This window comes from Centruroides sculpturatus, unplaced genomic scaffold, assembly GCF_000671375.1.
Source record: "Centruroides sculpturatus isolate CEXI.00-Female unplaced genomic scaffold, Cexi_2.0 scaffold124, whole genome shotgun sequence".
Taxonomy (NCBI): Eukaryota; Metazoa; Arthropoda; class Arachnida; order Scorpiones; family Buthidae; genus Centruroides; species Centruroides sculpturatus.
Window position 1 is genome coordinate 185,050 of NW_019384390.1, and position 24,409 is coordinate 209,458.

General features: G+C 29.8%; 1 protein-coding gene across 1 annotated transcript in view; it reads left to right on the forward strand.

Annotated features, from left to right (window-relative positions):
* LOC111618205 (MAM and LDL-receptor class A domain-containing protein 2-like) overlaps positions 1–24,409 on the forward strand; it is a 167,187-nt gene that overhangs the window by 71,784 nt on the left and 70,994 nt on the right. The window contains exons 38-41 of the mRNA XM_023359688.1: positions 8,666–8,812; positions 10,993–11,264; positions 12,211–12,442; positions 14,700–23,739. Coding sequence (XP_023215456.1) covers positions 8,666–8,812; positions 10,993–11,264; positions 12,211–12,442; positions 14,700–23,739 — 9,691 coding nt within the window. The remainder of the gene's footprint in view (positions 1–8,665; positions 8,813–10,992; positions 11,265–12,210; positions 12,443–14,699; positions 23,740–24,409) is intronic.

Here is a 24,409-nt window from a genome sequence, read left to right on the forward strand (position 1 = left end):
TAATCACAATTAAATGTACTGTATTACGCATTAATATTAATTTTAGTTAAATGAGAGCATTTTCTTTTTACAAAGTACAGTATTATCATATTTTGAGCTTTTTTTTTTTTATTGATCTTCATGACAAATATCAGCAACATCGTCATTTTTGTATTTTTATCATAAAAAATTTTTTATGGGTGACAAAATACAAATATGTTATTAATCAGAATTGTGTTCTAGCAGGTCACATTTGTTCAGTCAAGTACTGAGCGACTTTTTCCAGAATTTGAGTTCACATACTGAATTGTCGGAGTTGGGAATAGTTTGAGTACCGAGATACCGCTGTATTTTATTCATCGTTTTGATGAATGATTACTAACATATGGTTCAGAAAAGGTTAAAAACACTTACCTAAAATGTTTAAATGAACTTTGTTTACTAAATATGAAGATTAATCTGTAAAAACAAAACACAGTGACAGTCTTAAAGTCTGAAAGCAATGACAATGACACCTGGTTGATAAATTTTTTTTCTTTCTTGTTCCAGTTTTCATTAAAGTAAACCTGATGAAAGGCATAAAACAAATTGAAAATTTCAATATTCCAAAATCTGTGGGCAAATTTGAGACAACATGCATGCTTACTTGAATGAAAAAAATATTGAATAACAAAGTTTACACTTAAAAATTGTGAAATTTTGTATGGAGGATTTCTCTAACTGTGTTAGAGTGAAACCGTGTTGTAGAAGTATCATGTTGTACGAGGGATACCTATATATATATATATAATGCTTATAAAATGAATTATATACCAGAGATTGTTGCATTTTTTTCTCTGATATATCACATTTCATATCTGTAATAAAAACTATGAATTTACTTTTTATTCTACTAATTTATGTTTATATTAAAAAGTAGTGAAGTCCATATTTTAATTATAATTGAATACTTAAGATTTAGACAGAAATTAATCATACATAAAACTATCAGGTGATCAAAAACTTCCTGTTGTTTCCAGATATTTTTAATTATAAGTATTTCATATTTTTATCATCACTACATAATTCATCATTAAAAAATGAGTAAACGGTTATTAAATAGTATCATTAATAATCGATAAAACATTTAAGACTTTCATCATACTTTTAGTTTTTAGAAATATAGTAGATACATTCTGGAAATTTTGAACTAAAGAATATGAAACACATGGTAAATCCATAAGCTATCACAAAAATTGCAGGGAGGAAAAAAAAATGCTAAAAATCAAAACAACACAATACATGTAACCAAAAACACAAAAGTAAAGTAAAAAAAAAAGCAATGAAAGAATATAAAATATAAGCATATGCGTTATAAGCATAACACAACAACAAAGGACAACTTGGGCATGCAACAGATTGCATTTATACTTTAAGCAATTTTTTTCACTGTATGTACAGTTTGAATTATGAGACATTGTTCAAACTTTAAAGCATTCAAAGTTAGAGCTGTTCAAAGTACAAGGTGTCTTTTTGTGTCTTTTCACTCCTTTCTATGGGTTTATTCTTATAAGTTGTTTGTTTCTTTCTTTCTTTTCACTCATGTGCACAAAAGAAACAAATGGTGGTCAGAATGAACACCATTTGTTTCTTTGGACATTAATTAATTAATGGGCAGGTGAATTACTGATGACAGAAGCACCTGAGTGGTGATTTTGTAGTTCACTGTCAACTACTTCGTACAGCCCTAGAAAACTTTTCACACAGTAACAGTAACTTGTGTTATAGTTAATGAGTTGATGTTCTACACTGTAAAACCAAATAACTACTGGATTACATTGGCTACTGTTCAGCAATTGTATTTAATTAATTACTAAATAATTTGTCACTAGAGGAATGTGTTAGGTGCCATCTATTATTAAATTAATGTTTTATTAAATATTTAAATATGTATGGAAGAGGAGATTGGATTGGATGCTTCGGTAGTATAACTGGCAGTGCATCCANATTAAATATATTATTATTATTATTTATTTATTTATTTAACACTGTTATTCATTACCTTGAAATGGTTATAAAATCTATTGGATTGATGCAGGTTTATGTTTATTAAAACTGTTACTAAAACTTGTAAGTTTTTTCAATGTTACTTATTATAACACCTAAGCAAATGTTGTAATAAGGTTGTATTCTCTCTCTACTGAGTATACATAGTATGAATTTCTTGATGTTTTTTGTTAGCTATGTGGTAAAAATTCTTTGCTGCCTTGCAAGATAAATTCTGATCATAGTCTTTTTTTTAAAAACCATCAGATAAACAAAGCATTAATTGTAAATACACCATACAGTAGAACCTCACATAACAAGCAAAACAAATTGTAAAAAAATGACTTACTTAACAAGTGATGAGGAGAGGAGAAGTTCCAGACTGCGCATGCTCAATCAGTCTGTGTTTAGCACTCGTTCTGCTAGCATCTTAGTGTCGCTTGTGACCACACATTTTTCAAACTTGTGTTCACACATATTACATATAAACATTAACAACCATAGCCCGTTATATAATAAACACGCCAAACGATACGCTAAATTTTTGGGCTATGTAAAGGCTATAATTAAAATATTAGAAATTAATTAATTTGACCAAAGGTAGGTAGTTATGCTGCCATCTTGTATTAAATTTAATGACCAATTCCAAATTAAATTTTAGAAATGTCTAAATTAAAAATTAATTATTTATAATTATTAAATTTGTTTGTTTGTTTGTTTGTTTAAGTTATGGCAATGCAACACTTGGGCAATCTGCCTAGGGGGGATGCCTTCCGGGAGGCCTTTTTAAGGGTAACTGGCCCTATTCAGGTGTTACAGACGTGGAGAAAACCCAGAAAACTCCACATGGCCAGTCCATCCTGGCCAGGCGTGAACCCATGATTGAGCTCCCAGTGTTCAGGGAACAAAATCGCTTGGCCACTGGTGGGCAAATTATTAAATTTAATATGAGATGGCAGCATAACTGCCTACCTCTAGTCAAATTATCTAATTTCTAATATTTAATTATAGCTTTACATAGCCCAAGTATTTGGCATATCGTTTGGTGTGTTTATCAGACATATTATCTGTGATTTTTTTTTTTTTTTTGTTTTCTGCAAATCAAATTTGCATTCCGTGCTACAAGAAAGGATGATGATGATGATTCATGCTTCTTAACAATATATATTGTATAATTTTCTTTGAATAAACATCATACATAAAATATCTGAGTATTTTTTTAGACGTGGAATGCATTATTGTGTTTTACATTATGGTAAAACACAATAATGTTTTACCATAATGTTTTGGTAAAACATTATATGGTAAAATATGGAAAAAATTGTTTCACTTATATGGAAAAAATTGTTTCACTTAATGAGTATTTTGCATTGAGTAAGATTCTGGAATGAATTGCATTCATTAAGCAAGNAGAGCAATATGACTAAATAATTTACAGTAATTAAACTACCTGATAAAAATCATTTCTTAAAATCTAAATTATATTAAAAATTTCCTAAAAGGATGATGATCTTGCAGAATTCTTTTATACTTATAAAACTGATTTTTATCTTTAAAAATTAAATTGAAGACACGGTCTATTGAAATAGGAATCATCATTTATTCACTTTCAATGTTCCAGAATACAAACTTTTGATGACCAACCTTTCATTAAAAGTTACTCGGCCATCAAAATTAAAATTTCCCTTAAAAACAAAGAAGAAATATCCAGTTAAATGAAAGGAGAGATTTGTCATGGTTAAAGTAAATGACAAAAATCAAATAATTAATATTTACTTCTGCATTTAATAATATGTGCATTTTTGATCCATAAAATTCATTTTTGGTGAAAATACAACCACCCAACTTTTTGCTGGTGATTTGGTTTTTTATAGCTTTATATCACTTTTGGTTATTTTTATATAAAATAATATTTAAACTATTATTTTATATTGATATTGATATAATTGGGATATAATTCTGCACTATTTTCACTTTAGTCTTCTCTTAAAATAAAAAAAAAATTGTTAAAATTTCATTTTTGTCTCCAATATTGTTATTTTCAGGATGAAGGTCTTGGTATCTATTTCTAATTAAATAAATTTTTTTCAATTGATTCTATAACTATAAAAATTAATAAAATCGTTATTTTTTTCAATTGATTCTATAACTATAAAAATTAATAAAATCGTTATTTTTATTTATGTACAAAAATTTTTTTTAAATGTTCAATAAATACATTAAAGTTAAGAATTTGCAATTTAAATTTTCAGGATTATCAATGACATTTTATATGAAAATCCAATATTTGATTTAACTTATAAGTATGTTGTTCAGTACATAAATAGAGTAACAACTCAAATTGATAAACATTTATTTTTTAAAAGACACTTTATACAAATAAACAAAATTATTTCATAATAACACAAAAACTAATTAAAACATTGATTAACTATAACAANCTTATAAGTATGTTGTTCTGTACATAAATAGAATAACAACTCAAATTGAAAAACATTTATTTTTTAAAAGACACTTTACACAAATAAACAAAATTATTTCAGAATAACACAAAAAATAATTAAAACATTGATTAACTATAAAAACTTAACTACAACAAATTAAAAGAATAACTTTTAACTATAACCAATTAACAAAAGTAATTTAAACTGAATATTTTGTGGCAGAGCAATTGAAAAATCAGTCCTCAATACATTTAATCTTAATCTCAAATGTCCAAACACTCTGAATGTACAAAAATTTTGGCTCTCTACTGGCTAATAATCCAGAAATTTAAAAATTGTTTCATTAGAGGAGAAATTCTATTTCAATGTGAATAAAAATTAAATTTATTTATCCATTAATAAAAACAACATGCTATACATAATATAATTTAATACTTAGAATATCTTAATAGGCATATAAAAACCTCCCAAAAATAATAACAAAATAATAATCTACTACAGTTAAATATTGTATAATAACAATCCACGAAAACCTTTTTTTTACAAGTGTTATGTTCGTAGTACACTCCACAAACGCTTTCGACCTCCACCGAGATCTGCTTCAGGTGGTGACTGACTGAGTCGGAGGGGTGAAACCCGACACGCACAATTATTTACATCTCTGGCGACATCGTTACGATGGTCAGGAGGAAGCACAGTCATTCACCACCTGAAGTAGACCTCGGTGGAGGTCAAAAGCGTTTGTGGAGTGTACTACGGACATAACACTTGTAAAAAAAAGGTTTTCGTGGATTATTATTCAACACAGTGTTAAGTTGTTGGAAGTCGTTTGTCAAATATTGTATAAAATACATTTCCGAAATATCTTAAATATAATATATTTTCAAATCATTTTATTATTCTTTTGCGCAATAAATTTATTAATAAGTAATTTAGATCACACACAAATAGTAAATTTTATTTATGCGCTAAATTATTTAAGTTTTTTAAATTAAAAACTGTTTAGTTTGGCAAATCTATAAGTTTACTTAACCACAGATTTGTTTAAATTTTATTCTAAACTTTGTTGGAATTAGTTATAACTATGTAACTTCTAACATAAAAGGCAAACTATGAATTTCAAAGATATTTTTTCTGTTACTTTCCTGGCTGTTATGTATACATAACAAGGGAAAGTATTGAAATCATGTCAGATTTGAACCTTTGAGTTTTATTGCCAATTTCCACATTTTGAGACCACCTAAATCCAAAAAATTCCATATGTGTGTGTGTTTGTGTAGATGTGTTGGTGTCTATTTCACTTAATATCTCAGGATGGGGTAAAGATTAAGTAACAAAATTTGGCATGTTGGCTTGTATATGAGGGGCATTGATGCTATTAAATTTTGGTGATTAAAGGTTGAGAGGATGGGGACAAAGAGAGTCGCATGTATTTCCAGTAGGATTGGACTTAATGACGATTTTACTTGTTATTGGCATTTATAGTTTTTTATCCTCAAAATTAAGCTTTTTGCCATTTTATAATAATCAAAATTTAAAAAGTTTTTAATAAAATATCCTAACAGATGGCATTACACACTCAGTTTTAAATGTTGCCAGGAAAGTTGTGTAACTCGTTGCCGAATTTTTTCAAACAAAACATTAAAACATTGCACCTTAAAACTTGGTATTACTTTTGATGCTATTATTATAAATAAGACAATTTCTTTGTTCACGTATAGGTAATACTCGTGCAAGAAAAAGATACTAAAAAGNCTCTGGTGCTCGTTGCCACTGTCACAATATCACATTTTAAATAAAAATTGTAAAAAGACATGGCCGGCGGTAATTACATTTAATAAAATTATAAAAAAACGACATTTTTACAAAGGTGAGAACCTTGTTTCTGTCAGTCTTTCCGCCGTTTCATTTGTACACCATCAGCGATCCTTAAGACAATTCACAAAATTTTCCGGGGACGACCTTCCTTTTAAGGCTACTGCCTCGGTAAAAAAATGTAAAAACAGGCAAAGCGTCCTCTGGTGTTTGTTGCCACTGTCACAATATCACATTTTAAATAAAATTTGTAAAAAGACATGGCCGGCGGTAATTAACATAAATGAATTAAGAAAACATAATAACGCAGTTATCTTAAAAGATAAACTACAACTCCAACATAGCAGAAAAATTGTACAGTTTAAGATATAAAATTTATTTCTACATATAAAGGAAAAAAACAAAAAAAATTCTCTGTATTCATTCAGTTGCTAATATGTGCATCTCCGATGATACTTAACACATCTAGGTGATAGTCGAGTTTTCACACTGTCTTTGCATATACGGAACCATTAACAGTTGCTATGGCTTCTGTAATTCTAGATCATAAATCTGTAATGTTGCTTACAGGGAAAGCATAAATTTTATCTTTATTTTATTTATTTATTTATAACTCCATAATCAATAACATTTTTAAACTTTACAGGAACAGGAACAGGAACATACATACAATAATGCTAATTCATTTCAATTTATTTTCCACACAATATTTTTACATTTATGAATTCAATTAAAAATGATAAATTTATAAAAGAAAACATCTCTAATCTTATCAATATTTATTGTAGATTTAATAATAGTTAAACTATATTGAATTAAAAGAATTATAACTATTAAATCTTGAATACTAAGAATTGAATTAGAATTTTTATTTTTAATTATATTTTAATTTGTTATTTAATTTTTATTTATTTAGATAAAAAATACATTGGACCATTAATGCAATTAAAAAATAATCAAATTGGCGATTGGCAGTTTGCATCATATCATATAGACATAAATATAAATGCTTCTGTAGTTCTCAGAGCAAAAAAGAAATCTATTAATATTGGAGATATTGCTGTAGATGATTTGATAATAACTGAAGGAAATTGCCCTGTTTCTTGTAAGTTTTGTAACTTAAAATTAATTATATTAATTACTAATTTTTATTTAAAAGCAAAGAACTCTTTTTTGTTTAATTAACAATAATCAAATGAATAAATTATAGTAATAAATTCTGTTATTGATTGTTATGATAAGATGAAAAATGACTTAAAAGTTATATACATACAGATATCCCTCATATAATACAGTAGTTATGTTTCGAAAAAAATGCCATGTTATGTAAATCCGTGTTATACGAAACAAAGGACTAATGCAAAACATGAGGTTAGGTTCCAAAAGTTAATAAAAGTATACTTATTCTTTTCTCTTACTAAAAAAATATGTTTATTAAAACAATCAATAATTTATTTTCAATTGATAAGTAACTAATAATCACAATTAAATGTACTGTATTACGCATTAATATTAATTTTAGTTAAATGAGAGCATTTTCTTTTTACAAAGTACAGTATTATCATATTTTGAGCTTTTTTTTTTTATTGATCTTCATGACAAATATCAGCATCATCGTCATTTTTGTATTTTTATCATAAAAAATTTTTTATGGGTGACAAAATACAAATATGTTATTAATCAGAATTGTGTTCTAGCAGGTCACATTTGTTCAGTCAAGTACTGAGCGATTTTTTCCAGAATTTGAGTTCACATACTGAATTGTCGGAGTTGGGAATAGTTTGAGTACCGAGATACCGCTGTATTTTATTCATCGTTTTGATGAATGATTACTAACATATGGTTCAGAAAAGGTTAAAAACACTTACCTAAAATGTTTAAATAAACTTTACTAAATATGAAAATTAATTTATAAAAACAAAACATAATGACACTCTTAAAGGTTGAAGTCTGAAAGCAACGACGGAAATACTGGTTGATAGGAAATCTAGGACAAGAAAGAAAGAAAATTGCACTGTTATTGAAAATTGTATCATTAAACCTGATAAAAGGCATGAAACAAATTGAAAATTTCAATATTTTAAAATTTTTGGGCAAATTTGAGGTAATAGACATGCATACTTAAATAAAAAAAAATATTGAATAAGAAAATTTGCACTTAAAAGTTGTGAAATTTTGTATGGAGGATTTCCCAAATTCTTGAACAGTGATAGAGCGAAACCGTGTCGTACAAGAGATACATGCATTTGAACTTGATTTTTGAATGTAAAGAGGAAAATCAAAACAATTTGTCATGAAAAAAATAATGTTTTTAAAACTATTTTTGATATTTAATAATTACCATAAATTTTCTGATTTATATTAAATTTCTTTAAGATGCTAAACATTTTCTAATTCCATAGTAAATACACTTTGTGATTTTGAAAATGAAGACCTCTGTGGTTATTCAATGGAATCACCTGACTATATCGCTTGGGAAAGAATAAATGGATCGGCATCAGATCCAAAACTGGGTCCAGAATTTGATCATACATTTGGCTCAAATGATGGTTTGTATAAGAAAATTTAAATATTTAATAGTTATTTATTTAATTATTAAGAACTTACTGAATATACAACATTAGTATTTAATCATTAATATCAGATAAAAATCAGTTGCGTCTGTTATTAAATCCTTTGGATTTCAAGAACTCTTTTGATTTTTGTTGTTAAATAATTGAAAGTAAGTTATAACTAAATTAATTTTCAACGAATTTATTAACTTACTGTACAATAATCGCAAGTTAGTATTCATGTAACATATTAAGCTTAATAATATTGCTATTTGTTTATATTTTGATTTTATTGTTATAAAAGCATAAACAATTTTATATTTTATTTAATATATTATTATTATTATTTATTTATTTATTTATTTAACACTGTTATTCATTACCTTGAAATGGTTATAAAATCTATTGGATTGATGCAGGTTTATGTTTATTAAAACTGTTACTAAAACTTGTAAGTTTTTTCAATGTTACTTATTATAACACCTAAGCAAATGTTGTAATAAGGTTGTATTCTCTCTCTACTGAGTATACATAGTATGAATTTCTTGATGTTTTTTGTTAGCTATGTGGTAAAAATTCTTTGCTGCCTTGCAAGATAAATTCTGATCATAGTCTTTTTTTTAAAAACCATCAGATAAACAAAGCATTAATTGTAAATACACCATACAGTAGAACCTCACATAACAAGCAAAACAAATTGTAAAAAAATGACTTACTTAACAAGTGATGAGGAGAGGAGAAGTTCCAGACTGCGCATGCTCAATCAGTCTGTGTTTAGCACTCGTTCTGCTAGCATCTTAGTGTCGCTTGTGACCACACATTTTTCAAACTTGTGTTCACATATATTACATATAAACATTAACAACCATAGCCCGTTATATAATAAACACGCCAAACGATACGCTAAATTTTTGGGCTATGTAAAGGCTATAATTAAAATATTAGAAATTAATTAATTTGACCAAAGGTAGGTAGTTATGCTGCCATCTTGTATTAAATTTAATGACCAATTCCAAATTAAATTTTAGAAATGTCTAAATTAAAAATTAATTATTTATAATTATTAAATTTGTTTGTTTGTTTAAGTTATGGCAATGCAACACTTGGGCAATCTGCCTAGGGGGGATGCCTTCCGGGAGGCCTTTTTAAGGGTAACTGGCCCTATTCAGGTGTTACAGACGTGGAGAAAACCCAGAAAACTCCACATGGCCAGTCCATCCTGGCCAGGCGTGAACCCATGATTGAGCTCCCAGTGTTCAGGGAACAAAATCGCTTGGCCACTGGTGGGCAAATTATTAAATTTAATATGAGATGGCAGCATAACTGCCTACCTCTAGTCAAATTATCTAATTTCTAATATTTAATTATAGCTTTACATAGCCCAAGTATTTGGCATATCGTTTGGTGTGTTTATCAGACATATTATCTGTGATTTTTTTTTTTTTTTTGTTTTCTGCAAATCAAATTTGCATTCCGTGCTACAAGAAAGGATGATGATGATGATTCATGCTTCTTAACAATATATATTGTATAATTTTCTTTGAATAAACATCATACATAAAATATCTGAGTATTTTTTTAGACGTGGAATGCATTATTGTGTTTTACATTATGGTAAAACACAATAATGTTTTACCATAATGTTTTGGTAAAACATTATATGGTAAAATATGGAAAAAATTGTTTCACTTATATGGAAAAAATTGTTTCACTTAATGAGTATTTTGCATTGAGTAAGATTCTGGAATGAATTGCATTCATTAAGCAAGGTAATCTTATAATGCTTTACAGTTATTTTGGAACGTAACACAAACGTTTTCAGTCCACCCTAGGATCTTCTTCAGGTGGCGTTCTAGAAAAAATTTTTCTGGTGTGATTAGTGTTCTGTTTAGTTTCCAATGCGTTCTAATTTTGAATGCTTCTATTTTCAAATTTACTTTTAAAAATTTTAAATTTCTAAAAATATGCACCTGCATTGGCTGTTATAATGCCGGGTCATACATAACCTACCATGCAAAAACCAATTCTCAAAGGCATGGCATAATACAATATGTTTATTATATATCTGACTAGAAAAATGCCTAAATCAGTACTTTTCAAATGTGCTAAAATAGTTTGTGTAATTTTATACTAGAGCCTAAAATTATTATTATTATTTTTTTTTTAATTTTTTAAAGGTCATTTCATGATTGTGAAATCATCTCAGAAAGGTCGGAGACCATTTGGGAATTCTGCGTATTTGATAACTCCTCCTTTACCACAGTCAGGAAATGAAGATTTCTGCATTCAGTTTTGGTACTTTGTACATGGTTCTGATATCGGTGGATTAAATTTATATATAAAGCCAAAAGATGGAATTATAGATACTCCTAAATGGGTTATAAAAGGAAACCATGGAGGCAAATGGAGAATTGCTCAAGTTTCTGCTCTGTCAGCTAATGGACATGAAGTAAGAAAAAATTTTGTTACATTTGTGAAAGTAACTTTATAATTTATCTGATTAGAAATCTTATATTGGGCTATAGTTGTTCATCATATTGTTACTAGTAAATGAACATAACGAAAATTTAAAATTAATTTTAATTGATATTTTTAGACTATTACAGTTTTATTATTATAGATATATTTTTGCAAATTAAAATATAATTTGGAATACGCTCTCATTTATTGTATTTAATATAATGATACGTTACTAATACATTCAAATTAATTTAAGGATAATTTTTCATTTTAAAATTGCTAAATTCCAAGACAAAGCTTATTGGAATTGAATAAAAACAAAATGCTAATAATAGTACTTTTTTTTTGCTCTTTCCGTCCTGTGGGCACACGGGTCAAAAAATTCCTGGGGATTTTTTGGTGGGTGGTCTGGCCGTGTTTCTCACCACCCGGCCACCCCATTGTGGGCCTGGCCAAACCCATAATGGGCTTGCTAGAAAAGGCTCTCTTGGTGCCCGCAGGGTGGAAAGAGTTAAAAAAAAAATAGTATAAAATAAAACTGTTAGATTGTCATTTTAAAAGCATGATACTAGCATAAAATGTCTTTATACCTGACAAACAATCTAATGATATACAGTATTTATTATCTGTATCACCTGTTGCCTTCTATTATTTTGAAAAAAAATGTTCAAAATAGATAACTGACAATATAATCTAGTGAAATTATCTGGTAACTTAGAAATATTGTACAGTGGGTGATCTGTTAACGAACATTATCCGATTAGTTCGGTTAACGAACAAAGTCCTGGAACAGATTATGTTCGTTAACCGATCGCCCGCTGTATTGCCAGTTTTGTGAAAGAGTATTTGAAAGTTATTGCATTAACTAATGTATCTAAATAACATCAACAATTTAAAATATTTTAATAATTAGATTAAATATTTTTATTTACTAGATTGTTTTTGAAGCTGTTACTAAAAAACTCAATAGTGGTGATATAGCATTAGATGATGTCATTATTAAAAATGAAAAATGTCCTCCACAAGGCAACTGTGATTTTGAATATGATTTATGTACTTGGCAAAATGTACAAGAAGGTACAGATGTACAATGGATACGTAACAGAGGATCTACGGCAACTGAAGGTACTGGACCTGTTACAGATCATACACGAGGAGATGAAAAAGGTAAATAATTAATACATTTTGTCAATTAGACACGTTTAAATCTATGTAATTCATAAATAATTAAGCGTAATATTAATAATTATTAATAAAATAAAATAAATGCACAAAACTAGTGTGAAATGCATTTAAAATTACAGAAAAACACTATATTAATATAAAACATTTTTGCCTCATATTGAAAACTTCTTCAGGTATAAACAATTCAAACATAAATGAAATTAACAAATATAATCAAAATACATAAATTTTTACATTATAATTAAAATCATTATGAAATACAAAAAAATAATATTTTATACATATCATAATTTCAAACTGAATTTGTAATGTGTTCATAATACCTTGTTCGATTTTGATTTGTCTGTTTTGTTCTGCATTATATATACCTGAAGATGTCTGTTATATACAAATGAAAATGTTAGTAGAAATTTGAGGTATTCTGGTGTAGGTGTCTTGTACGTGTTTAAATTTATATCATATTTCCGTAAATATAAGAGCATGCTCATGTAGACAGGGGTTGTGCTTCATGTGCCAAAATCACCACTTGGCGATTAAATTGGCGATAAAAATATAATACTGATGATAGTGAGTCACAAATCACACTTCAGGAAAAACAATGCAATGAGAGACCTGTGGTCCACCACACACCTAGCAATTTCATGACATCATGCAGCAAGTTTGGGCAGAAAAGTATGAAGTGGTGTTGAGAACTTAAGACAGTTTTGAGCATTGCTGCCCCAATGTTTCCAGATTGGAGGATTTTTTTTTTTTTATTGACCAACAAAAAATTCGGGAAATTTTTTGGGATGATTTTTTTTTTTCGCTTTGGTCTTTTTTCAGTAGACTAAAACAAAAATCTTGACATGGCAGAACCTGTGAAGTACTGTTTAAACATTGTTATTTGGAATTATTCATTCAAAAATTATTCCTATTGCTAATAAGGAGAGGGCCAGACATTTGGATCTCCGATTTGAACGAAACTTGGTGAGCACGTGGTCTTAAACACTAACAGCTCCTTGTCCAAATAATAGGACCCATTTCTCAAGTATTTCCCAAAAATGGACATCTGAAAATTTAGTGTTTTACTTATAAATCTTTGAAAGTTTCACATCTTCGAGCGGGGATAGCCAAGCAGATAAAATGCTATGCACTGGAACTAGATAATATAGGTTTGATCTTTGGAATTTTAGTTTAGTTTTGTCTTTTTTAACACGTAACATTATTACAGAAGTGGTATGTTCCATTCTGTTGGAGTATGTAAGAAGCTGTCTTTTGATGAATTATACCTTTTACCTCGAGATAATTTTGAAAGTCAGCTGAAAGATATTTTCCTTCATTGTCAAAGCATAACACCTTTACTGCTTTACCTGTTTGCTTTTTGACCAATTCACAGTATTCTTTGAATTTGGATAAGATTTCAGATTTATTCTTCAAGAAATAGATCATTATAAAACTAGCAGTATCATCTTTGAATAACAATGTGTTTGTACAAATTTGATCATCACTGATTTTATAGCATGTCAGATTTTCATCTGAGAAGATTTTGGTTTGTCGGGGGATTTTGACCCTGTCGGAATTCTGAAACTCCAAAAAAAACTGAGAAATTTCAATTTATAAGGCTCTCAGTTAAGAAAATAGCTCTTATACAATAAAATTTGACAATTTTTTAACTTAAAAAGATTGGGATTTTGCATGACTTTATAATTTGTTGTAGTTGCTTATATGTTATCTGCAATGTTTTCATTATAAATAAAATTGTCATGGAATAACTAAATACTCCAGAGTTCCCATAGTTTATTCACAATGTACTATACAATGTAACATAAATTTTATGTGCCATCACTGGCAATTTAATGTTTTGAAATATGTACTTACACGATAAACATGTTCTCTTTTATGAATTCTTAATTTGCACAGTTATTTCTAATAATCATCTATCATATAATTATGAGGTTAGGTATAATTATTTATTGTTTCAGATATTTCTTTTATAACATTGATTAAAATTACAAACAATTACGTTAAACTAATTTGCATCAAGTATGCTTCATTTGTAATGCATATAATTTATATGTTACATGTTACGTGGATGAACAATTGGTTGATTATAACAAGCTAAATGTATCAGATTTTTTTCATAATTTTAGTACATATATAATTTTACACATTATTTAGTTTAATTTAAACTGAATTTATATATACAAATTAAATATAATGAAAATATTAATAATTTAAAATTAATTTCTTTTTTAAATAGGTTATTACATCTATATTAAAGCATCCAATCCAGCGGGAAAAAGAAATTTGGTAGGAATTCTTGAATCCGAATATTTCGAGATGACAAGAAATCAGTGTTTATCATTTTGGTTTCACATGTATGGAGATGATATGGGTTCTTTACAAGTGAATATTACTTCCCTAGACAGTAAAACGGATAAAATTACAAGTAACAAGCTTTTTTATCGCGAAGGAAATCAGGAAAATGAATGGAAAGCTATACATTTGAATTTAAATAAAAATAAATTAGGAATTGATGATGGATATCAAATACTATTTATTGGAACTACGAAAGGAAACTTAAGCGATATTGCTATTGATGATATTTCCATAAAAAATGAATCGTGTAGTGATGTTCAAGATAATAAATTTGATTGTCATGAAGTTAATACGTCCATAGATATAGATAAAGTATGTGATTTCGAAATAGATTGCAAAATCTCTAAAGAAGATGAGATGAACTGCGGTAATTGTGACTTTGAACACGGATTTTGTGGCTGGACAGTTGATAATTATTTCAATTATAATTCAGGATGGGAAAGAAAGAATGGTTCGTCGTCGTCATCGACATCATTTTACGGTGGATTTCCTACTGTCGATACAACAACTAATTCATCTTCTGGATGGTATGCATATTTATCTAGAGGATATACTTCATTACTTATTAGTCCAGGAAATGAACGCAGTTTTAAAAGATCTGGATCCACTTGTAAAATGACATTTTGGTATTATCTTTCAAAATGTTCTACAGCAAATATTAAAATAAAAAAATCTATTGGAAATAGTGAAAGTACAAATTGGTTAATTCAAAATGATCAAGGAAATAGTTGGAATGAAGGAATAGCTTATATTGGCAGTACAAAAAAAGAATTTCTAATTAAAATATCTGGTGGATATTCATATGGAACATGTTATATTGCAATTGATGATATTAATTTTAAAGATTGTGGTTTCCCAGAAAAAGCAGATGAATGTGAAGATGGAGAAATTAGATGCCCAAAAAGTTTAGCCTGTGTATCTGAGGATGTATTCTGTGATTTTACTGATGATTGTGGAGATAATTACGACGAATCGGAAGAAGTGTGCGCTAAATATTCAAACTGCACTTTTGAATTTGGAAGTCTCTGTGAATGGAAACCAAAGCCTGATAGTAAATATAAATGGGAAGTTGTGTACTCTAGGAATTACAGACTAACTGCTAATATTGGACCAATGAATGACCATACGGAACAACTTGATGGAAAAGGTCGTTATCTTATGTTACGTTCTATTTACTCTTATTCATCAGATATAATAAAGGCTTGGCATGTAAGTCCTAATTATATCGTGAAAAAAGATAGTGTTTGTTCTCTTCGATTTTATTACTATTTATTTGGAGAAGGATTTAAATTGAGTTTATATTCAGAATATGAAGAAAATGGATGGTCATGGAAACCATTATGGCAAAAACATGAAAATGTGGGACAAGTTTGGGAGCGTGCAGAAGTCTCAATTACAGATAATAGACCTTTTCATTTTATACTTGAAGGTGACATTGGTAATGCCGGATCAGAAATAGCAATTGATGATATAAGTATTACACCAGGTTGTATATATTATAACGAGTCTCTTCCGACTCCAAAGCCAACACCAAGGCCAACTGTATATCCTTGCAGGGAAAATGAATTTAAATGTATCACTGGTTCTGTTGTTTGTATAACTAAAGATAAAAAATGTGATCTTCTTATAGATTGTGATGATGGTTCTGATGAAGAAAACTGCGGTCCATGCAACTTTGAAAAAGACATGTGCTTGTGGACAGATGAAGGAAGTGCATTCAGATGGGCAAGACAACAAGTATCCAAAGTACCTGGCATTGAACCAAATGTAACCGATCATACAAATCAGTTATCTGATAATGGTTACGTTGCTAATTTTATTGTAGGAGATGGAATTTTTGATAATAAAGCAATCCTTCAGAGTCCTGATTTACCATCAATCTCGTCTCATTGTGAAATAAAGTTTTGGTATTACAAGCGTAAAAATATAAGATTTCAGTTAAGTCTAAAACGTAGAATAAGCCGTTTACGTTACGCTATCGTAAAATCAGAATTTAATCTCCTTGATAATAAATGGACAGAATTTGTATCAAAGATTCCAGAAAATCGTAATACAACTTCTATTCAAATAATAGCACAACCATATAAGTTTAATAGAAGAAATAAACAAATATTTAACAATACTCTTTTCATAGATGACATTAGTTTATTGAATTGTAATCCTAAAGTACTAATTGCAGACTGTAATTTTGATACAGATTTTTGTTTTTGGAAACATGATAAAAAAGCTGATTTTAATTGGTTAAGACATAACAGTACAACATTTGCTAATTTTACTGGTCCAACAACTGATCATACAACTGGAACAGGTCATTACATATATTTAGATCAATTCGGAAGAGGAAGAAATAAAATTGCACGATTAAAAAGTCCTCTATTGGCTGCTTCTTCACCTGAAGGCGCTTGCTTTTCATTTTGGTATCATATGTATGGAAAACATATTGGAACTTTATCTATAAATATTGAAACTTTAACAGAACGTTATACAGGCTGGGAAAAAACACGTAATCAAGGTAATAAATGGATGAGTGCAGAAATACCTATTAATACAACTGAAGATTATAATATATATATAACTGGTAAGACAAGAAGAGGCGGTCAAGGAGATATTGCTGTTGACGATGTAAAATTGATAGATAGTCCTTGTCATCAAACAACATTATGTGATTTTGAACAAGATTTCTGTGGCTGGAAATATAAATTTAATAATACGGTAGACTGGATAAGAAGCACTGGAGAGAAGCCATTTAATGAAGAGAAACCAGAAACAGATCATACTAGAAATACAGTTAATGGAAAATTCATTTATATGTCAAATGCTAGTTTTGGTGAGCGTAGTAAACTAGTGTCTCCTTATTATAATAATATAGGAGAATCTTGTATAGAACTGTGGTATAATATGTTTGGTTACGACATTGGGACTCTTGGAATTTATCAACGCACTGATTCTGAAATTCGCTTGAAAAATGAAATTCCTATATTTAGTAAAGTAGGAGATCACATGCATCATTGGAGAAAGGGACAAGTTACGCTTGAAGCTTTAGACAGATATTACATTGTTATTGAAGCAAGAAGAGGAAATGGTAAAAAAGGTTATATTGCAATTGATGATATAAAACTTACAGATAATGAATGTTCAAATGTAGTCTCATGTAATTTTGAAAAAGATACTTGTGGTTGGTCAGTTGACACAGATGTTTCTAATATTGATTGGATTCGTCGTACAGGTCTCGATACAAATTTTGGAGCAGGTCCAATAAAGGATCATTCAGTTACTTCTGTTCAAGGTCATTACATGTATGCATATCTTACAGATCAAGAAGAGAATATATATTCACGTTTAATAAGTGAAGATATTGAATTAAAAGGCAGTTTTTGTTTTAGTTTCTGGTATTATATGTTCAACACTAAAGCTAGTTCATTAAATATAGAGACGTATTCACCAAGCACAGGTTGGGACTCTGTTTATAACATATCAGATACTACCAACAATTGGAATTATACAGAAATTGATATAAGTACAGAAGAAATTGATAACTTTTTCATTATAGGAATGTCAGCTGTTACATATATAGCTCAAGACAAAATTGATAGAGGCATAGCAATTGATGATATTGTTTTTTCAGAGCATAAATGTGGGACAATAGTTACAACAATTTCAACAACTTTTACACCTATAACTACAATGAAACCCTCAAATCTTGATTGTGATTTTGAAATTGATTTATGCCAATGGGAAAATCCTAAAGATAGTTATTACAAATGGGAAATAAAAACTGGTCATTCTGATATAAAATCAACTCTTCCAAGAACAGATCATACTACTAAGTCAACTCAAGGACATTACATAGTAGTAGATCATAATTCTAAATATCGTAGAAGTATAGTTGGTCTTGTTACGAAAAATACTTTAGAAATAACTTCCGATGGAGCCTGTATCCGATTTTGGTATTATATTTATGGAAGTGACAAAAAATCTTTGACATTTTTATTAAAGGAAGGTAACTCTAATAATGTTACAAGTTATTGGACTAAATCAGCTTCATCAGGGCCAACATGGAATTATCAACAGGTGCATATAAATGATATAGGATCCTTTTTTCTTATGTTTGAAGGTCAAGCAACATTGTATAGTGACGTAGCTTTAGATGATATTAAATTTAATTATGGTAACTGTCCGTCGGAAGTATTATGTACAGTAGAAAATGGTGGATGCGGATTCCATAATTCTATTGAAGATGAGTTTAATTGGGCTGTTGGTCAAGCAAAATTATCATATCCAAAAGGTCCAAAAGTAGATCATACATATGGTACTGAACTTGGTTCATATTTCTATATCAATACTACTGAACAGATGAAATCTAATATGGTTGCGAAATTAGAAACTGGTGTATATTCTCCTGAAAAAAATTGCCTGAGATTCTGGTATCATCTAATGGGTAGCAATGTTGGTACATTAATGGTACTTATTAAATATAGTAATACTATTAAACCATTATGGAATGAAGAAGGTGATGAAGGAGATGAATGGCATGCAGCACAAGTAAGCTTTGAACCTACCTCTTCTGAACCATTCAAATACGTGTTTCAAGCTGTAACAGGAAAGTCTCCAAACAATGGTACAATTGCTATTGATGATATTCAAATATTAGAAAATTGTGAGCCTTTAGGTGACTGTAATTTTGAGGAAGATACTTGCTTGTGGATGAATGATCCTTCTGTTTCATTTGAATGGCTCAGAGGTTCTGGAGAAATATTTAATAAAGGTACAAATATAGATCATACTTTCCAAACACAATTTGGAGTTTATCTGTACGCATATTACAATAATCAGTATAAACAAACCTTATCTGCACGATTATTATCACCTTTCTTAACTTCAAAAAAACAATATTGTTTTAGCTACTGGTTTTATAGAACAGGAACCGTACTTCCAGCTCTTAATTTGACAGAATATTCCAAGGCAGACAATACAAACCACATATTAAATCACTGGACCTTGGAACCTGGTGATAAATGGCAATATGGTCAAGGTTATATAAATGACACCTCAATATTAAAAGGAAAATTCAGATTAATATTTGAAGTTTCTTTTACTGCTTCACTTCAACAGTTTGTTGCTTTAGATGATTTTGTTTTGTCTGAAAATGCTTGTAAAAAATATAATCCTGATCCTCCTGAATTTTCTTGTGATAATGAAGCTGTTAGATTTTCTGGTGATGAAATGTGTGATTTCTATCAAAACTGTAAAGACAATAAAGACGAAGCGTTATGCGGAACCGAATGTGATTTTGAAAAGAGTCTTTGTAATTGGGAAACAGAACCAGGTTATGTGACTTGGAAGAGAATAGAAGCAAGATATTCACGATACCCTCCATTCATTGATCACACGCATTTGTCACCTGATAAAGGTTATTATGTTTCAGTAAACTCAATGTACAATAATTATTATTCTTCTTCTTATTTCAAAAGTCCTACTTTAAGATTTTCATCGGCAACATGTAGACTTAATTTCTGGTTTTATATGCTATCAGATTCTAGAGCTGCCTTAAGTGTTCTAATAAAACAAAAAACACATCAGAAATTTACTGAAGTGTTTAATATAAGAGGTAATCAAAGTGATATATGGCATCAGGGAGAGGCTGTAATTGGAAGAATTGGTGGAGATTTTATGGTGTATTTTTCTGGTAGTCAGCGATATTATGTAGGAGGTTTAGCTATTGACGACTTAGAGTTTTTCGATTGTGCTCGTCCCGAAATTACTTCTTGTGACAATGAGGCATTTCAGTGCCTTCGAGGAAATTGCATTAGTAATGATTTATTGTGTGATTATAATGATGATTGTGGTGATTATTCTGATGAAAATCTTAAAACTGCTAATTGTGATGATTTTCCAGCACGATGTCATTTTGACAATGGTGATATGTGTGATTGGATAGTACATACAGAAACCACTCAGTTTACATGGAAAATTGGCCCTTCATATAATTATCTTATTTCAAATGTGGGTAGAGATCATACTTTAAATTCTGTTTATGGAAAATATATTTACTTTTATGCACGCGGTGTTGAAGGAGCAGAAGCACAGTTAAGAAGTCCAATTATGATTAAATCGGGAAATGAATGTAAATTCCGTTTTTTCTACACTTATGCCAGGACTTTTACGCACCTAAAATATGATGATTATCGAGGTCAAGGACCATTGACAGTTTATACTCGACAAGATCAAGAAGGATCCTGGAATATAGAGTGGACAACATCGACAATATTTGGACAGTATTATGAAAAAGCCATAATTGATCTCAGTCATATTAGTGATGCTTTTGAAGTAATTTTAGAAGGTGTAAGTGGAACAGATGATGGTGCATGGATTATTGATGATTTATCGTTTTCTTCAGGGTGTAGTAAAATCAATGAAACACTCCCAACATTAAAACCGACAGAAGTTATAAAACCTGAACCATGTGACAAATACAAAGAATTTGCTTGTGATAACGGTGAATGTATTGATATAGCATTTTTGTGTGATTTTATTCCCCAATGTAAAGATTCTTCAGATGAAAGTAAATGTGGAACATGTACATTTGATGATGATAATAATCCTATGTGTGGTTGGAAAGAAAAAAGTTTAGGAAGTTATAAATGGCTTCGTCAAAATGGAAATCAAGGTTATGGAATATCTAATGATGTATCTCTTAATGGCTATTTTATGTATGTTTCAAGAAGAGGTAGTGGTCAAGCAAAATTACAGTCACCAACATTTCCTTTTGCATCAGGATCATGTTCTATAGAATTTTATTATTATTTTTATAACGTTTTTGAGGGTCAGGGTTCTCTTCGTCTCAGTTTAACCCATAGTAAAACTATTGATTTGTGGAAAGAAAATCGCGATAAAGGAAAGCAATGGAATAAATTTAGAGTGTCTGTCGGTAGCCAGGATAGTAATTGGTATTTAAGTTTTATTGCAACTCACCTGCGAAGTGGAGGAGATATAGCTATTGATGAAATATCATTCGTTAATTGTGGAGTACCAGAAAGTAGTGTTTGCAAAGAAGGTGAATTTAAATGTCAAGATGGAGGTTGCATATTAAATGATAATAAATGTGATTTTAATAGGGATTGTGGCGATGGTTCAGATGAAATAAATTGCGTTGATTATCCAGAAAGATGCGATTTTGAAAATGGACTTTGTCATTGGAATCATGAAAGTGGATTATTTCAATGGACTTGGTTTTCAGGAAGAACATTATCTGAAGGAACAGGTCCAGAAAGAGATCATACATATGGAAATGCATCCGGTCATTATTTATATATATCTTCCATATCTCAAGCAATAAGACGTACAGCTTCGATTTCTAGTACAACGTTTTTACCAACTAGTACTAAAGGTTGTCAGATTCGATTATGGTACCATATGTATGGTGAAGACATAAGTACTTTAACTTTATATATTCGAGCAGATGAAGGTACAAAATTGAATAAATTAACAAATGTGTCAGGTGAACAAGGTGATGAATGGAAACGACTAAGTGTAGTTATTTCTTTTAAACTTAATTTTAAAGTAATAATTGAGGGTAGACAAGGAGATGGACCACGTGGTGATATTGCAATTGATGATATTTCTTTTACACCCGAATGTACTCCATTATATACAGTTGTTACTACACCTGTTATCACTGTCCAACCACCTGGCAGATGTGGTATAAACGAATTTACTTGCGATGACAAATCTTGTATTCCTATAAGCAAAGCGTGTGATTTTAAAAAAGATTGCCCGTATGGTGCCGATGAAAGAATGTGTCCTTCTAAATGCGACTTTGAAGATAATTCATTGTGCGGTTGGACTATTTCCAAAGAGAAACCAGATGATGTTTTTTGGAATATTACAACATTTAAGAATAATGGATGCTTAGGTGACGAACCAACTGAAGATTACCTGAATTCTACAGATAGCAAATATTTATTAATGTGTTGCAAGTCATGTCAAGATAGATGGACTCCTGGTAAAGGTATCATGAGTCCAGAATTTTCAATATCAGCAGGAACTTGCGTAATAAACTTTTGGTTGTATTTTGTTGGAAACGCAAATTCATTCGGTTTAAAAATATCTAGTGTAGATATTGAAGAGATAATTTGGGAGAATGCTGATCCAACTCTTTCAGGTAGATGGATAAATGAAATCATTGGAATAGGAGGAAGAATGGAGCCATTTAGTTTATCATTCAGTAGAGTTAGTGTGTATAGTACAAATGAAATATTTGCATTAGATAATATAAAATTTGAAAATTGTTCATATCCAAAAGAGGAAAAGAATTGCCCCGTTTCTAAATTCTATTGTCGAAAAAGTAAAGCATGTATTGACAGAGATTTAGTATGTGATCTATCAGATGATTGTGGTGATGGATCAGATGAAAATGGATGTTATCAAGATTTCCTAATCTCATTTGAAGAGGGCCTGAAATTCTTTTACCAAGATAAAAACGACGACATTGACTGGGATTTTGGCAATGGAGTTTATAAAAATCGTCTTAAATATAAAACTGGGCCCCCGTTTGATCACACTTATTTCTTAGACAAAGGAAATTATATTTTTATTACAAGCGAAACATCATCACCGAATAAAATAGCACGTTTGATATCTGATGTGTTAGAAATAACTCGAAATGGAATGTGTTCTTTAAGATTTTATTATTATATGTTTGGTAAATTAGTAAGTGATTTGAAAGTTTATATCAGGACATTGAATAACAGATATTCCAAACCTGTTTGGTTTGAGAAAGGATCAAGAGGTGATTATTGGAAACGATCATCTATTCAACTGAATGTTACTTCTCCTTTTCAAATTGTTATTGAAGGAAAAACTGGTGACAGATATGAAGATGTAATTGCTCTTGATGATATATCTCTAAGAGGAGACTGTGAGTAAGTAAATTTTATTATTAAAATTAAACTAGGGAAAATATTCATTATTATTAGGTTAATTATGTGGCTGTACATCATCATTTTAAGTTAGAATATTCTAGTTTGTAGCTTCTGTTCTTGTTTCTTGTTTTTTCCCGTTTCTGGAATCTTCTCTTGTCCTCATTTCTACTTCGCTCGGTTGATGTTTGATGTTCTGAACTGTCCCGTGGGGAGAGAAAATGCCTAAGGGCCTAAAGGGGAGAGGTAACTGTTTTTGGACCGAGAAGGAAAGTTCGATCCTGACCATAGCAAGGGACTGAAGAATTTCTTGAAGACTTCGTGCAACAAGAATCTTGAAGCTTAAGTTAATTGTTGATGAAGACAACGATTAACTGACAAGATGCCAATTTAATGAAATTGTAAGACATCTTTTTGTTTTGTCGTGAGTCCATGTGTCAGGTCTCTTTTTTGGGCTGAGCCCTAGTGTTGGCATTCGAATTATTTTTCTTTTGCGCATTGTGTTATCATTTCTTATTAAATCAATTGTTGTTTTAATTATGTACTGTCTTAATTGTATTTTATTATCATCTTCATGGCTATTCAATACAACCACACTTTCCACAATTATACATTTGTTAAGGAAGTTCATTCAATGTAAAGTTTAGTCCAAAATGCTTTAAACCTATACTAT